General features: G+C 39.9%; 1 protein-coding gene across 14 annotated transcripts in view; it reads left to right on the top strand.

Moving 5' to 3' along the window:
* Positions 1 to 16694, top strand: part of NRXN2 (neurexin 2) — a 588251-nt gene that overhangs the window by 293740 nt on the left and 277817 nt on the right. For 11 of the 14 annotated variants that reach the window (XM_072117807.1, XM_072117808.1, XM_072117809.1 and 8 more), the window contains 3 exons: positions 4406 to 4432; positions 6454 to 6573; positions 7978 to 8365. In XM_072117807.1, the coding sequence (XP_071973908.1) occupies positions 4406 to 4432; positions 6454 to 6573; positions 7978 to 8365 (535 nt within the window). The remainder of the gene's footprint in view (positions 1 to 4405; positions 4433 to 6453; positions 6574 to 7977; positions 8366 to 16694) is intronic. The other 3 variants (XM_072117822.1, XM_072117815.1, XM_072117811.1) reach the window with 1 other exon arrangement.

The following is a 16694-nucleotide window of genomic DNA, read 5'->3' as shown; positions in this document are numbered from 1 at the left end:
CTACAGCCCATTTAGGTGGTCCCACAGTATCTGTATCCCAGATGAAAAGTCATCTATAAATAGCTGATAGCTGTTACCATTATCTTACCTCTCTCCAAAAAGAATTGTAACCCTGACCTATTGTAGTCTATGCTAAGTCTATTTAAAGTGTAATTGGCATTAGACTGGGCCTGTTAATATTCACAGAGCCTCCAGCACTGGAAATTTTTCACATGCCTCATTATAAGCGAGGGCCTTGTATTTGTGGTCAACAAACTCTAGCAATAAATTGCCTCCTCTGACTGACAATGCAGGAAAAATTCTGAGAGGATTCCCTTTTGCAAATTCAGGTTAGCAAAGAAAGATTAAACTATGGAAAGCTGGCTCTCCGAACCACAAAGATGCCAGATTTGTCTCCATAACACCAAACTGTCTACAACTTTGGTATAGTAAAGACTAAGACTCAGTATCTGACATATGGAGTAAAGTTTCAAGAGAGAAAATTTTGTGGTTCTCACATTTTAACTTTCCTATGTTTTCCATAGAAGAGTACCCCTGCAAACATAAGTTATACTCTGGTGGGCTACATGTATCATTTATGTCATGGCAATGTTCAGTCAATTAAGTTTAGCTGGCATAACAACCCCTTTTGCATCCCAGGACCGAAATAGAGGAGGAATTGCTTTCTAGGCCCGTCCCTTGTTCCAAGCAATAGAGACAAAAGCACATAAAGAAAAATGAGAAATATGAAGATCTGCATGTGGTTCTCCCTGGATGACAGGGGCAGAAACATCATAATTAGGCCTGGGTATTAAGGCAGGTCAAAGTGAGGAATGGAACAACACATCAGGTACCAAGTGATCAAGTGGTTAAATATATTGTATAGAAAATCGTATATAGCCTACAAGGTAGTTTTATGGCAAAGCTTTCCCTTTACCACTCTGGAAAAAAGATTTGCAGGTGGCCTTTAATGACAAACTCTCCATAACGAGAATAGTTTCTTCCCTGGCCAAGGTATAGCTTGTATTTTGTAATTTAGGTTTTTTGATATTTTTAACCACTTAAAATATTGACTTTTCTTTATTTGTGGCCTTCATGCAATCTAGTTTGTCATAAAAATTGTAAATTCTGAGGGCGTTAATATGTTTCATAGTGTAGCTGATTTAAATGCCTTGAATACAGTCCTTTGTCTCTGTGACTTTTACCATTTTTCCAATCTACATGCTTTGTGAATTGAAGCATGTGTGAGTGATGTTATGTTATTAAATATCCTCTAAATGTTTGCTTTGCTGAAAACCTTCAGACACATCTGGTCTGTCAGGCATGGAATGGACATTTCAGAGTGACAAAACCCTGCCCCACTGTGCTCCTCATAGACAATCAACCATTAATTCTCATATTTTTCCTATACTGCTGCTTCAATTCACACTTATCCAATTCATTTTCTGAACAATCAGTCGATATTAGACAAAGCAGAGAAATAATATTGTTAACTTGTTTAACAATATGTTATACAGCTATTACATGTAAAGCCTGTAGAAGACAGTAGTATAGAAGTGCTAAGATGAAATGGATAGGTAAGCCAGCACATTATAACTGATCTATACAGTTTCTATTGATGCGGAAAAAATTCCTGGCCATGCAATGCAACTGTTTACCTATAAGCCACCACCACGCCAAGAAGGTGAGGGCAGGAAAAGGGTAGGGGGATTTCTCCGGCCCGGCACATTTAATACAGCCTGCAGCAATGTGCCCTTTTGTCAAAACTCCAATAAAGTTGAAGAGTCTAGTGTATTTATAAAATGAGCACTTCACCATTCATTCATAGGCTGCTGTGTATGTGTGTGTACTAAGCAGTCTGTCATCCTGAACATAGGGCGGGGGCTCTAGGGAAATGTTCTTCTTTCTTCTTGGAATAGTGTAGCATGCTAAGTGGACATTCCACCTTAATGGGAGATTTATTTGATTTTCTAGCTGAGTATGTGCCATCATCCATAAAGCAATGTTTGTTCTGTATATTTTTGTACATTTGGCACGTTTCAGGTGTTTTGGTAGATTATTTTTTTTTGTTAACATGTAGTACACACATACAGTTGGATGAATGGGCTTGTATTGTACATCAAAAGCTCAAGTATTTGGAAAATGCTTAACTTCAGATACCCTGTAAAGGGATTGGGTAGCACCCTAACCTTTTGCATGGGTGCCAAAGGTAGCACTTAAAGGGGTTCTCTGGAGGTGGAAAAACATGGCTGCAGTCTTCCAAAAACAGCACCTCACCTGACCATGGGTAGTGTGTGGTATTGCAACTAAGCTCCATTCATTTCTATACAGCTGAGCTGCAGAGCTGCAGTACTGGCAGTAACCATGGTCAGGTGTGGTGCTGTTTTTGGAAGACTGCAGCCATGTTTTTCCACCTCCTGAGAACCCCTTTAAAACCCTTTCTTTTGGCATCTAGGCCATCACACTTGCTATTCAGGGTATCCTCCTGCATTTCCAGCCATCCTAGGATGTGCAGTGTTAAGTGTTGTTTGAAAGGGACACATCCTAGGCTGCTTGGAAATGCAGGTGGATAGAGAAAATGTGGATGGGGATGGATTATCAATGGATCTCCCTCTCTGGGCTATGGAATTCTTCCTGTTCAATGAGAAAAGTTAAGATAATAAAGAAGAGAATCCACATTTTTCCTTCTTCTTTCTACTGTTTTGATGTCCTCAGGACACCGATACATTTGAAAGCTTTAAAAGACCAGATTGTTGACACTTTGAAAAATTAAAAAATATGTGGGTTTTGGTTGTAGTTTGGGCATTCTGTGTCTAACAGGCTCGCCATCACTGCCTATGGTAGACCTGTGCACTACCAGTGCAGATGTACAAACACCCACTATACCTTAAAAGAATCAACGTATATACTATCTAGGAGTCTGAGCTAGCACATTTCATTGCTAACATACGTAAGTAGAAGGTGCTCATGAATCAGCAGATGAAGGCAAATAACTAAGGGTACAATCACACGCGGTATGCCCGCCGTGCGGGCACACCGCCGTGTGCTGGAGAGGAGGAGGAGGTGACCTTTCCTCCCTCCATAGGAAATAGCGGCACACGGCCGCACATCCGCCAAAAGATAGAGCATGCGTGGCACCGGATCCCCGCCGTGCCGCTATTGCCGTCTATGGGGACGTACATGCGGCCGCAAATTTGCGGCTACATGTATGGCCCCGCAGACGGCAGTGTTAATGAGCCCTAAGACCCATTTCTTACAATATTGCTCTAATGTGTATGTCTGATGCTGATGTGCATAATGGAAAATGCATTCCAATGAGAGCTGGTATGGCACATAATTACAGAATTGACAGAATTACATTTTTAGAAGAAACTACATACTTACATATTACATACATACTACATATTTTATGTCGATTTACTACAGTTACTGTATATTATCTATATATGACACAACCTTTTAAACATTTAGTTGACATAAATTGCTTCAGTGTCAACTAAAGAGTTACTTAGTTATTTTTACGACATACAACATATTACCATATCTCATATCTCCAAATGCATTAAATCACTTGTCACCCTACTAAGAATGTACATCAGTTCATTCACATTTCTGACATTCTAATCGAAAGTTGATGTAAGTGGGGCCTGGTTCTGCCTCTTTTATGTCCATGTCCCCTTTTCCGTCGCGGTTGACGACATGTGGTGACCACAGCCATCAGCCCCAGATCAATTCCCTCTCTCCTTTATTGAGGTGGTCTGAGTTGTTTCTGAAGGAGACAGAATAGGGGAGCTTAGGTTCCACCTCTAAGTTCTGCGGTAGATTGGTTGGTAACGAGAACATGGTATGTTCTGCAAAGACCTTTCAGCCAATAGGAATGAGCTTAGAGGCTAAACCCTCTGGGACCGCCCCTTTTCTTGTCTGCTGTTGGCTGTAGTTTGCAAGGTGGCCATTTTATAAAGGGCAAGTAAGTGTGGTACCCTGGTAATCTAAGTATGGGTTTCCATGATTGACATTGTGTATTAAAACTAGGGCTTATAAAAAAAAGCAGTATTCTTTTTAGAAAATTTAAATAGAAATTTATATTACTTTCAGTGTTGTTCTGAGTTGCTGTTGTCAACTGCTCTGTTTTATTTGTCCTGGTTTTGATACATAATCCAAAATGGATTTATCTTAGAAATATAAAAAGTAACTATACCATAGCAAAACTAATTATACAAAGGTACAATAAACATTGTAGAAAATTTTCTGTTTCAATTTTTAATATATAAAAATGGCATTTCTTGCATAATTAATATGCGTAGTGTCAGTTATGAAATGGCTCCTGAGACACATGTTCGTCCCCGGAATATGTGGGTGCTGAATTTTTCTGTCTGCAGAAAGATCTGAAGGATAACCCAGACTGTCTCTTTCTCTTCCCCCTCAGACTGTTTACGGATAGTATGCGGGCCCAGTAAGTCACAAGATGTATCTATGCTTTCAAACAAACCTGTTCTTCTGTTCACCTTCTCTGCTGTCTCCTCTTCTACATTTTCTCCTCTTGCATTCACCCTCTTACTGTTTCTTAAAAATTCTCTTTACAACTCAACTTTACTTATTTTTTGTGTTTTCTTTAAAATAATTTTACATAATATTAATAATAGTAGTTAATAATAGTATAATAATAATAGTTATTTAGTTTTTTTACCAATCTCCTTTAGCTAGCAACCAGTTAAGAAAATAACTCAAATTTTAATGTTTTTTTATTTTTTTTTAACTCTTATTTTTTAAACATTTTATACAAATCAATCATTAACATGTCTGGATATAAGTGTTAAATGATGACAATGATAACCTTGTTGCACATTGCAGCCTTTCAAAAATTTGATGGGCTTATCATGATATAGCACTGAATTGGTTTCATGAGAAATAGGAGTCCATAAACATATTTAAAGAGGTTGTGCAGGATTGGAAATTGATATAGACTGGGGGATGTATAAGAAAATTTAACTTCTTATACTCCCCTCTCTACTCCCATTCATCCATGGCTCCGGCCACTACAATCGGCATCCCTCTGTAACCCTAGAAATACTTAAATTACCTCAATACATTATAAGGAGAATTGTAATGTGCCATTAATTATACAACATATATACATATATAATTATGTAACATAATAGATCCATATATTCTATAATATTTCCAAAAATAAAGTGATTGAAGGTAGGAACTAAACCTTTTACTATATTTTGTACATCAATAGTATATGGATTGTGCTTTCTGTTCTCCTCCAGCAAAGGTAATAGCGGAGTCATTATCTAAGCAAGCACTGCAAGGTCCAAACCCCAAGAGGGGAGAATAAAACAACTTGACCCTATTGGTTATAAGTACTAGGTGGATGGGAAAATCAAGCATCATATAATATATAATACCAATAGTCACCAAAAACTGTTTATCCACCAGGGCTAGAGTGAATGGTTAAAATGTAACCTTTATTTTATATTCCTCATTAAGAACAGCTACAGTGAAAGGTTTAAAACACAGACAGAGAGTAACTGAAATTGTAATGTTCAGGGGTTAGGAGATGCTATGCTCTGTCCAACATAATACTTTGATCTAGCAGGGTTTGATCACTTCCCCCCTTTTTTAGCGATCACATATTGATAGATAGCGAGTTGTGGATAGAGTTAATCCCTACTATTTCCTGTATTATAAATATAGACATTTTATCTCATCTCAGTTTATCTATCCCTAGAAGGTATCCTGTCTAATAGCCTCTTAAGTGTGTGTGGGATACATTTTAGCCCTAAGTTGAAAAGGATACATCCAGAATACGCCCAATGTATCTTTACATTGGAGGGCAAGTGGTGTGAACCTAGCTGAAGGTTTCAGCATTAACAATCTCCATATAGTTGCACTTTAAACAAAACCATCAGGATAGTCCATTATTATCTGATCATTGTGCGGGCCTACAGCTGCTCACTGTAAAATACAGTGAATGGAGCCAGTAGCAAAAGCCTCCCCCTACAATGTAGTGCCGTGTGGTGTTACTGCTATTACTGAAGTAAATGGGAGGTGAGCTGCAGTAAATCTGTCTGGCTACTACACGGTGTACAGATTTGTCTGCTTTTGGCACTGTGTTGCATTAGGCCCAGCAGTGGTCTTGAACAGCTGACTCATACGTTGGCTATGAGTGTCAGTCCCCACTAATAGGATATTGACAGTATATCCGAAAGATAGGCCATTGACTGAAAATCCTAGTAAAACTCTTCAGGGGGTAAGGTTTCACAAACTGCAGAGCTAAAAAAAAACTGGAGAATATTAGAAATGGTCTTTTTCTCTGCTGTATTCTTAAAAAATCAATAGTGTAGCAGTTATTTAAACAATTTCTTGGAATGGACTGAATAAAACATATTGCTTCCATCATCTTGGTATAGATATGTGTTTGTGAAAAAGTAATTGCCTAGCTTTACACTGCACCCCTGCTCATTACAGGTAAAGGCCCTGAGACTTTGTATGCTGGCCAAAAGCTAAATGACAACGAGTGGCACACAGTACGAGTCCTCCGCAGAGGGAAGTACCTGCAGCTAAGTGTGGACAACGTCACTGTAGAAGGTAGTTACTTTTTTGTATGTATATTTTATAAATATCTTGCTGATAATAATCTGTATTTAAAGGAGTTTACCATCAAACTCCTTCATGATAAACCAGGGACACTTCCTCACAGATCCAGGTACCGTGAATGAGGTAATCTTTGCATATTTGTTATCCATGGCCTCCTTCCTTCTAAAATAAACTTTCATCATTATGCTAATGCAACTGAAGGGCTCTTGTGGGTGTTTCCAGATACCCTCAGTGTTGCAGTTTCACAGGGTGTTATAAATAGCAGAACATGTCTCCTCCTTGTAACAACGCTCTGTTCATTGTAACAACAAGTGAGAAGACATCACTGAGAGGTTCTGGAAACACCCCTCAGACTCATTAGCATCATTTTATGAATTGATTTTAGAAGGAAGGAGGCCATGGGTAACAAATATAAGGAGATTTACCAGTCATAATACCTTGATCTAGTGCCCCTGATTTAAATTTAAAGATAAAACACCACACTAGCTCTGTAGCTGAATGGGAGTACAGAGAGCGGGGATAATGAGCTCTTTTGGTATATAATTATATTAATTGTTATTAGCAAAAATATAGAGCGCATTCAAAATTGAAACCAAGTTAGAGTCAAAAGAGAGACATGTCAGGTGTTATGATTGGTCCAGTTTATGTAAGGGCGGACTTTTTTTTTAATCAGTGATTTTTTTAAAATATCTCTTTTTATTATACAGATTAGTTTTTTCTTCCTGGCTTTGGTGATTTCTAACTGATGCCTTACTTTTATCATTTTTTACAATGTGCTTTTTTACACTTAAGTTTCCTCCATTGATCAGTGTAAAAATATTTAAAGTCCTCATATTTTGTTTATCGACAACATTGGATTAGTGTAAAAAAAACTGGGGTGTGAAAATACACATTAAAAGGCACATCTGAAGTCAGGAATAAATAAAATCAAAAGAGATTTGAAAAGAGAAGAAAAAACAAATCTGTAAGATTCCATTAGCTAAAATGGCTTCAGTGATAAATCACTGATGTGAAAAAAACGCCAATGTGATTCCACCCGAAGTTTAATCTGTAATTGTGGTACAATGATTCATTTCAGTTATCACAATTCCACTATAGTGCAGGGAAATTGTAGCATCAATCGCATATGCATTCTTAAGACTACACTGCCCTCAAGTAACTATTGAACTAGAACATTATATGCATCTAATCATTGTAAGATGCCATTTGTGGTATGTTCCACTTCACTTACTTACAATATTGTAATTCCTTTTGTAGTTCAACATAGCTCTTATATTCTCATTAATTGTAGATCATGTGTCTATCTTACGAAGGATATGTATAATCAAGTCATTCTACACCTTATGTGTGTCTTTCAATATAGAAACTACAGTATTAACGTTCTTATTTTTGTAGGACATATGGCTGGTGACCATACTCGATTGGAGCTTCACCATTTGGAAACGGGCATAATGACTGAGCGCCGTTTCCTTTCAGCCCCACCTTCAAACTTCTTAGGTCACTTAACAGCTCTTCGTTATAATGGTGCCCCATATCTTGACCTATGTCAGGATGGTGAATTAGGCAAACGGTGTGAACTCAATGCTCGGGCTGGTGGTCTCCGTCCACTTCTAGCTGATCCAGTAGTCTTTCGGTCAGGACCAGCCTACCTTGCCCTCCCTCGACTTCAAGCCTATGCTTCTATGCATCTACTTTTCATGTTTCGAGGCCGACACCCAGATGGACTCCTACTTTACAATGGAGGTCAGGGGCCTGACTTTATTGCTGTGGAGCTGGTGAAGGGGTAAGTAACATTATAGAAACACTATTGATATTATCCTGAAATATTACTTAAAGGAGTATTCTCGTCTAGGCATTCACATTCAGGTTTCATTAATCTCCTATTTGTAAACATTTCTCCAATTGGATGTTACTAAAAAAAAATGTTCCTAAATGTAGTGATATGGTCCCTTAGAAACGAGATAGCTTCCTCGGATACGGCCACCTCTGCTGGAGTGATTGCACAAAGAAACAAAAGGTTATTGTATATAAAATTTGTGGTAATGATCGCTGAATCCTGGTGGTGCGGCAGGACTCTATAGCGCATGTCTGGCCACCACTGCCAGAGTTTGACGTGGTCGTATCCGAGGAAGCCATCTTGTTTCTAAGGGACAAGATGGCTACATTTATGAGAAATTATCTCCACACAGGAACATTTTTTTTATTAACATCCAATTGAAGAAATGTTTACATATGGCAAATGAATTTAATTAAATGGCAAATGCCCAGATGGGAATACCCATGATGGAATGGCTAATATGGGAATGGCTAGTAGCAAATGGCCTCACGGCTTGGGTGGGCTTGCTTTTAAATCACTTCTATAGGGGCTGTATTGGCATTGAGTTTTTAAGATTTATGTCTTCTGTTCAAGTACCAATACTTTTACACAAGTGGTTGAGCAGCAGATTCCCATTAACTACAGTGATACATGGATACACCGAGGAACAAATCCTACAGCCAAGCACCCCAGTGAGAATTGTTAATTATCTCGAAATAACTAAATAAGCATGTTTACATGTAGCAAAAGAAGTTTCTAAAAACAAATTCCAGGGACACATTTGGATTGGAAATGTGTGAAAAGTGGGATCATTTGAACACATTTAATTCTGCACATGACATTATTAATTTTGCACAGTTTACTAGCAAAAGTATTAATAAATTTAGTACATTTTATGACGACTTAGTCACAGTCCTCGTTTTAATCCATTTCCAGCCCAGGACAGATTATGCTGCAAACTCTAAATTTAGTTGCACATCTTGCAATTCCTCCACAAAATCTACAATCTAACTGAAGCATGGATAAACCTTAGGTATAATTATAGGCACTGTGATTGTGGTAATATTCATATTCTTATATTTTTGTTATCCATGGCCTCCTTCCTCCTAATATTATCCTAATGAAGCAGAAGGGTTCTGGGTATTTTATATATTTAATGTATTTAAATATGCAATGGCTATGATTAATAAAAAAAACTAAATCAAGTGAACCTAACAATTTCCACAAAGATCAGTAGAGATTTGCAAGTCTATATGCCGAAATTCTTAGATGTCAGCTAAATAGTCATTACTCCTGACTCCCCCCATACACATGCAAGCTCATCTTCATGTGATTTGATTTGGAGAGTAGGGAGAAAGCAAAATTATGAAATCCAACTTTCTGATCGATCTCTCCCCCAATATAGAGGAAGAAGTGGGACTATAATTCATGTTTGATAGTTGGATTGGTTTCACTTAGAGAAATAGATTCAGGCTATTGTAATTTAGTTTGAGATAATGCCCAAAACTAGCAAATTCTTAACCTTTATTTTTTTAGAAATTTTAAAGAAATTATATCATAGTACAAGATAGGTTCTTCAGGTTTGTTATTAAGTAGAATTTGTATGCAAGTCAGAGCAGGTATTTTTTAGAATTGTGGAAGAAATTTTTGTTCGTTTCAGTGAAAATTGGATTCTCAAAATTTAGAGTGTCACGGGTGCCACCACGATCCATGACACACCCGTGCCCCTCTCAACAGCGTGACTCCCGCGGCCGCTGGTCCCGCTCCTGCAGCCCTGTTCCCAGGCCTATACTCACCACAACATGCTCCTTCTCCGAATCCATCTAGGCCACCTCTTCAAGATTTAAAGGGCCCGCGTCCTCATGATTGGCGCTTGTTAATGCAACTCTGCCTTATTATCTGGCACCTTCCTGTCTGCCGGATCTTTAGCCTCATTCCTGTGAAGTGAAAGCCCTCCAGTGTTGCTGTGTTTCCAGTGTTCCTCCGTGTTCCTGTTTTTCCAGTGTTCTTCTGTTTTCCCGTCATCCACTCCTCCCTGTACTTTGTGCCAGTTCCTGCATTCCTGTTCCGTATGCCAGTCCGTTCCTGTCTGCCTTTACCGTGTGCCAGCTCCTATATCCCTACCGTGAGTTCCAGCGTTCCTCCTAAGCTGTTCTCCTGCTGTCACCCCAGGCTCGGACTGTGTCCTGCATCACTCCACTACCTTGGCTGCCATCGCAGGCCTAGCAGCACCCGTGGAACGACCTGGTGGCAGGTGCCATTTAGACCCCATCCCGGGTGTCAGCTAGTTCCCTCATCTTCCGTGGTGGTCCAGCGGGTCCATGACTCCAGAACCCTTCTGCCCTACTCCAGAATTGTGACTGTTACACCAGAATTGTTGCATTGTGCTGTCATGGGATCAAGGATTATAAATAAAACTTAATTATAGACACTGCATTACAGCTGATCATTGCAGCCTGTGTCCAAACTAAAGCATCCAGAGAGCTTCATCAGAGGTCACAGTTGGCAGAGAGGTCCGTCTGTAAGGCGGTTTAGTCGGTAAGTCAGGGATCGCCTGTATAAGAAAATTATGTTACCTCTGTACTTTCATTTTTATATATTGTCTAACTTTTGAGTTCAGATATAACTTCCTGAAATAACAGGCCCACAGTTATAATGCTTAGGGATTCTGTTAGCAATATGCACCCTTCTTATTCCTTTCATTGCTGTGTTGTCATAGCAACCCGGTGTGAGCTCAAATTGCCGTATACATCAAGGTCCCCAGATGTCTGCACCCATAACTGCTAGTATTTAGGCCAGGTGAACAGTAGATAGAGCTATTTAGATGTGTTTTCTATAATAGAGCATGTATGGCGATTTTAGATTATTATCTTTTGTAAGAATCAAAAAGAATAAATCGAGAGGATATTGAACATCACAACATTTTGCGACATCTGTATATACACACTTTATGCTGATAGAACCATACAGAGAAATGTTCTTAAGACAATTACACAGTTTGGAAAAGAAGACAGTATTGCCCTTCAGGTAACCAATGCTTTAGTTTGTTTTAATAGAGATTGGCTTTTTCAGAAGTGAGTTTATCAATACACTCAAACAGGGAGATAATTCACCTATTTTCATATGTGCACGGTGGTCATAGCAACACATATTAGGACTGAGAATTCAGTTGATCCCTATAACCTATGTAAAATTTGTAATTGTATTATTGGTAAAAGCAAACACAATGTTAAAACTAAAAAGCCAAAAACTGCACTTTAAGGAATGCTGAGCTTTGCAAGTGCAGTAAATGAGTCCTTGGTCTAACACATGTACAGCCAATTTGTACTCAGGAAATAAAATTATAATAGAAAGTGTAATCGATGTAAGATTACATTTCCAGATACAATAGATTCCATCTCCCCTTCTGCTGGCTGAATCTTTGTCCTGGCTACGTTCAACAGTTCTGCCAGTTCCATTTGAAATTAACATGAATGAAAACTGAAACTTTGTTAAGTTGAACGATGAATCCATTTATAAAGAATTAGTTAGAATTTGGGAGAAACTAAATGGTATTATTGAGTGTACAGTACATGAAAAAAACAGTGTTCCTACTAGGATTAAGTCTACATGGCAACTCACATGGCTGACTTTGGTCCGAGCCGAGACTTAGTCTGTGTGTTCGAGGTTTTCGATGGCTTATTCAGCTTTTTTATAGACCATAAATACATTTAGATAAATTGATCATTGGTTAACTCTTCTCAAGACTAAATAAATCTAATTCTTTAAATACATAACTTATAATCAATATCCTCCATGCCCCTTATGATTTTTGTGGCTTTTTTTGTACATTCTCTGACTTGAGGGCATCCTTTTTATGAGCTAGAACCATATATTCCAGATGTGCCCTAACAAGTGCTTTGTTAGTTAGCAATATTACTTTTACTTTCCCAAGAGTCCATGCCACTTTAAGATGCAAAAAAAAAATGTCTGCTCTGCTATTCTTCTATGCATACCACTTTTAGCCCCTTAACGTACTTAGGCGTGCATACTCCTAATTAGGGGATAGATTGCAACCCAGGACGAGCTTGTACATCCTGGAGATCACAATGGGACATAGTCTAGCTTCGACTGTGCACCTCCATGTACTGATAGATCTCCATTCAGGCAAATTTAACCCCACTAAAGGAAATCTAATCTGATGGGTATCTCCCAGCAGTATGAATACGGCATATGTTTATTGGGAGTTGTACTAATTATAAAATTAACTTTATAATACATAAGCATAGATGTTTGAGAGGGCCACATAAGAGTCCATCTGAGTTTCAAAGAACCAAAAGTCTGGTTTTAACATGCCCCCCTAAGCATTTGTGATCATCTCCCTGCTCCCTCACAGAAGCCTGCTCAGCTAGAGAATAGATCCAATAGAATGACTGTACATAAGTACTGCAGTAATATATTACCTATCAAGCAAAAAAAAAATCCAAATGTCCAGCTTACCTTTCTGTCGGTTAACTCCCAGCGCACGGTTAGACGAGAAATCCCCATGGCAAGAACACAAGCATGCACACAAGCTATCAAAATATTGCAAATGACTCTTCCCTAGTAAGACAGTTAAAATAATTTTAAATAAAGTTTAATCACATAAAAAAATTAAGAACGAAAATCTTAATTAAATAAATTGTCATTTCACCCTTAGTAGTTAATTTTTTCCATAAAAATTATTTTGCCTCTACGGTGAATAGTATGTTTGCATAATAAGCATATATTAGGACAATAGTAAGAGGAAGTAAAAAACAACACCCAAAGGGACATTTTTTGTTGGGTGTCAAACGTAACAAAAAATTGGTACCTTAGAATACTAAATATCCTCCTGCAACTAGCCATAATAGTGCTGTTCCATTTTTTTTTTTAAAAGGTATATCTCTCCAAATATGGCGACATAAAAACAAATGAGCTTTTCCTGAAAAGGTGCAAACAATAAATAATAATAAAAGTAATAAAATGTAATAAAAACCTTAACATAATTGCTATCTTTTTTATCATATCGACCCAAAGAAAATAGCACAATATTGTATGATGAAAGGCAGACAAAAAAGCGAAAAACTGCCTTTTTATGTCACTCTCCCTTCAATAAAGCGTTAAAAATGTTTATTATAATAAACTTACCATAAAAACATGTTTGAAAAATACAAATCATTCTAAAAAAAACTTTCATTTGCTTATCTTATCTCATTACCTCATTTAAGCCTTAAAATGAGTGTGTGTATTTGTGTATGGATGTGGATGGATCTTGGTCAAGGTTCTTGAACTGTGCATCTGAGCTGAATATTATTATATTTGAGTGCTGCCTCATCTCTTCATTTACTGCTATATATATAACATAATATATGCATGTGCCGCTGGGGGTCCAAATCCTTACACATGGATCTTAGATGCCGCGGTCAGTGTGAGGTTCCTGCTTGCAAGAGCCTGTAACCCTGTAGAACAACATACCTTGTGTGCAGATTACCGTATATACTCGTGTATAAGCCGAGTTTTTCAGCACAAAAAATGTGCTGAAAAACGTCCCCTCGGCTTATACACGAGTCAATATGTGCTGAAAAAACTTTAAAAAAGACTTAAAAAATAATAAACTTATATACTCGCCCTCCAGTGGCCCGATGTGCAGCGCTGCTCCCCCGATGTCCGCGCGGGTCCTCTTCTGGCTCCCGCGCCCGTCTTCTGTAAGATTTAGCTGGGCGCCGCCATTGCTCTCTCCCTGGCGCTTCATACTATGCGCCTGCTGGCCGGGAGAGAGCGATAGAGATACAGAAGACAGGCGCGATAACCAGAAGAGGACCTGCGCGGACATGGGGGGAGCAGTGCTGCATGTAGGGGCCACCAGAGGGTGAGTATAATGTTTTTTTTTTTTTTTTTTTAATGCTGGGCAGGCTGTATATTACTGGGGGCAGGCTGGGCTGTGCTGTATACTACTGGGGGACGGGCTGTATACTACTGGGGGCAGGCTGAGATGGCTGTATGCTACAGGGGTGGCTGTATACTACAGGGGGAAGGCTGAGGTGGCTGTATACTACTGGGGGCAGGCTGAGGTGGCTGTATACTACTGGGGGCAGGCTGAGGTGGCTGTATACTACTGGGGGAAGGCTGTATACTACTGGGGGGAGGCTGGGCTGGCTGTATACTACTGGGGGCAGGCTGGGCTGGCTGTATACTACTGGGGGCAGGCTGGGCTGGCTGTATACTACTGGGGGCAAGCTGGACAGGCTGTATACTACTGGGGGCAAGCTGGGCAGGCTGTATACTACTGGGGGCAAGCTGGGCAGGCTGTATACTACTGGGGGCTAGCTGGGCAGGCTGTATACTACTGGGGGCAAGCTGGGCAGGCTGTATACTACTGGGGGAAAGCTGGGCAGGCTGTATACTACTGGGGGCAAGCTAGGCTGGTTGTATACTACTGGGGGCAGGCTGTATACTACTGGGGGCAGGCTGGGCTGGCTGTATACTACTGGGGGCAAGCTGGGCTGGCTGTATACTACCTGGGGCAGTCTGTATACTACTGGGGGCAAACTGGGCAGGCTGTATACTACAGGGGGCAGGCTTTATACTATAGGGGGCTGGCTATATATATATATATATATTGGGGGGGGGGGGTCTGTGACCAATGCATTTCCCACCCTCGGCTTATACTCAAGTCAATAGGTTTTCCCAGTTTTTGGTGGTAAAATTAGGGGGTCTCAGCTTATACTCGGGTTGGCTTATACTCGGTATATACTCGGAGTATATACGGTATTTATCCAGTGCAAAACCCTCTTTGTTTCTAAACCAAACTTCATTTGCCAAGTTTGTGTCCAAACAGTCAGTAGGTCACATGTATCTTTAGTCTGGCTTTGTGCGCCTGCTATTTTTTGGGGGCTTTAATGCGGGTCAGATGTACAGTGGGGGAAATGAGTAACGTTTATAACGTTTTGTGCTGAAAAATCCTCATTCTGCTTATACTCTGGTATATAAAAAAAATAAACTGAGTACTCACCATTCCTCGGGCAGCTCCTCTTCTATCTTCATGTTCACGGCTGGTCCGGGACAGCTCCGCGTACAGCACCTCTTCTTTTTTTATGCCGGCTTCAGGTTTGCATTATCTCCGTGTGCACGGTCTGCTCGGGCCGAGCGCATGGGGATGTCGCGGACCTGCAGCCAGCAACCAAAAAGAAGAGGCGCTACACGCGGAGCTGTCGCGGACCTGCCGCTAACATGAAGATAGAAGAGGAGCTGCCCAGGTCATCGGAATGGCGAGTACTATTTTTTTTACGAGCAGGCTATCTACTCCAGGGGGCTGGCTGTATACTACAGGGAGCTGGCAGGCTATATTCTGGGGAGGCTGTGACCAATGCATTTCTTAACCTCTCGGTTTTCCAATTTTTTGTGTTAAAATTAGGGGTCTCGGCTTATAAAATTAGGGGTCTCGGCTTATACTCAGGTCGGCATATACCTGAGTATATACGGTATTTGATCCCAGGATGATTTTCCTAATTTTCCCACAAAAGATCCTACAAAGATTAGAGAGGTCTGTCATTTTAATTGTAGGTAACTTCAACTGTGAGAGACAGAATCTAAAAAAAAACCCAGAAAATCATATTGCATAATTTTTTTTAAATAAATTGCATTTTATTGCATGCAATAATTATTTGATACCATCGGGGTTGGTTTGGGGTACTTAGGGCCCACCAGGGAAATTGATTTTGAGGGCCCACCTACTGCTACATGGAAATATTACCTGTATATTCTTTGGGGACATTCACACAATAGGGCACATTCACTTACCTGTCCAACCGAGTTCAACGAAAGTGCATTGTCCAACGATAAAGCACTCTGCAGCGATTCACCAAGATCATGCGCCCAATATCCTGCATGTGTCGCTTCCCCACTCAGGTACGCTGGAGTTCACCTTCTTTTTCCTGGTGTATGCAGGTGCATTGTCTTGGTGACACAATTGAAAGTTAAATTCCGTGCTCAGTCGGATCGTTGGGCGGCACGCCCCCTAATTTGTGTTTCATGGAAGCCAGCGCAGCTGCGCCAAAAAAGATTTTGTGTGACACAATCCCAGCGCAGACACCTGTTAAATACCTGTGCAAGCGGTGTTATCCCCGAAAAAGGTGCACAGTCAGACAAAAGTGTGATTCGCAACCCTTAGTAAATGAGCCCCAATGAGTTTTCATTGGAGCACATGTATCATAGTTTCAGCTAGCCAAATTGTCTAATTTTAGCGACTTTTGCCGTTTTTGCATCATTTTTGCAACTCTTTTTCAAGTACGCCTTG

This window comes from Engystomops pustulosus, chromosome 7 (assembly GCF_040894005.1).
Source record: "Engystomops pustulosus chromosome 7, aEngPut4.maternal, whole genome shotgun sequence".
NCBI classification, from domain to species: Eukaryota; Metazoa; Chordata; class Amphibia; order Anura; family Leptodactylidae; genus Engystomops; species Engystomops pustulosus.
This window is presented reverse-complemented; position numbering and strand designations above follow the sequence as displayed.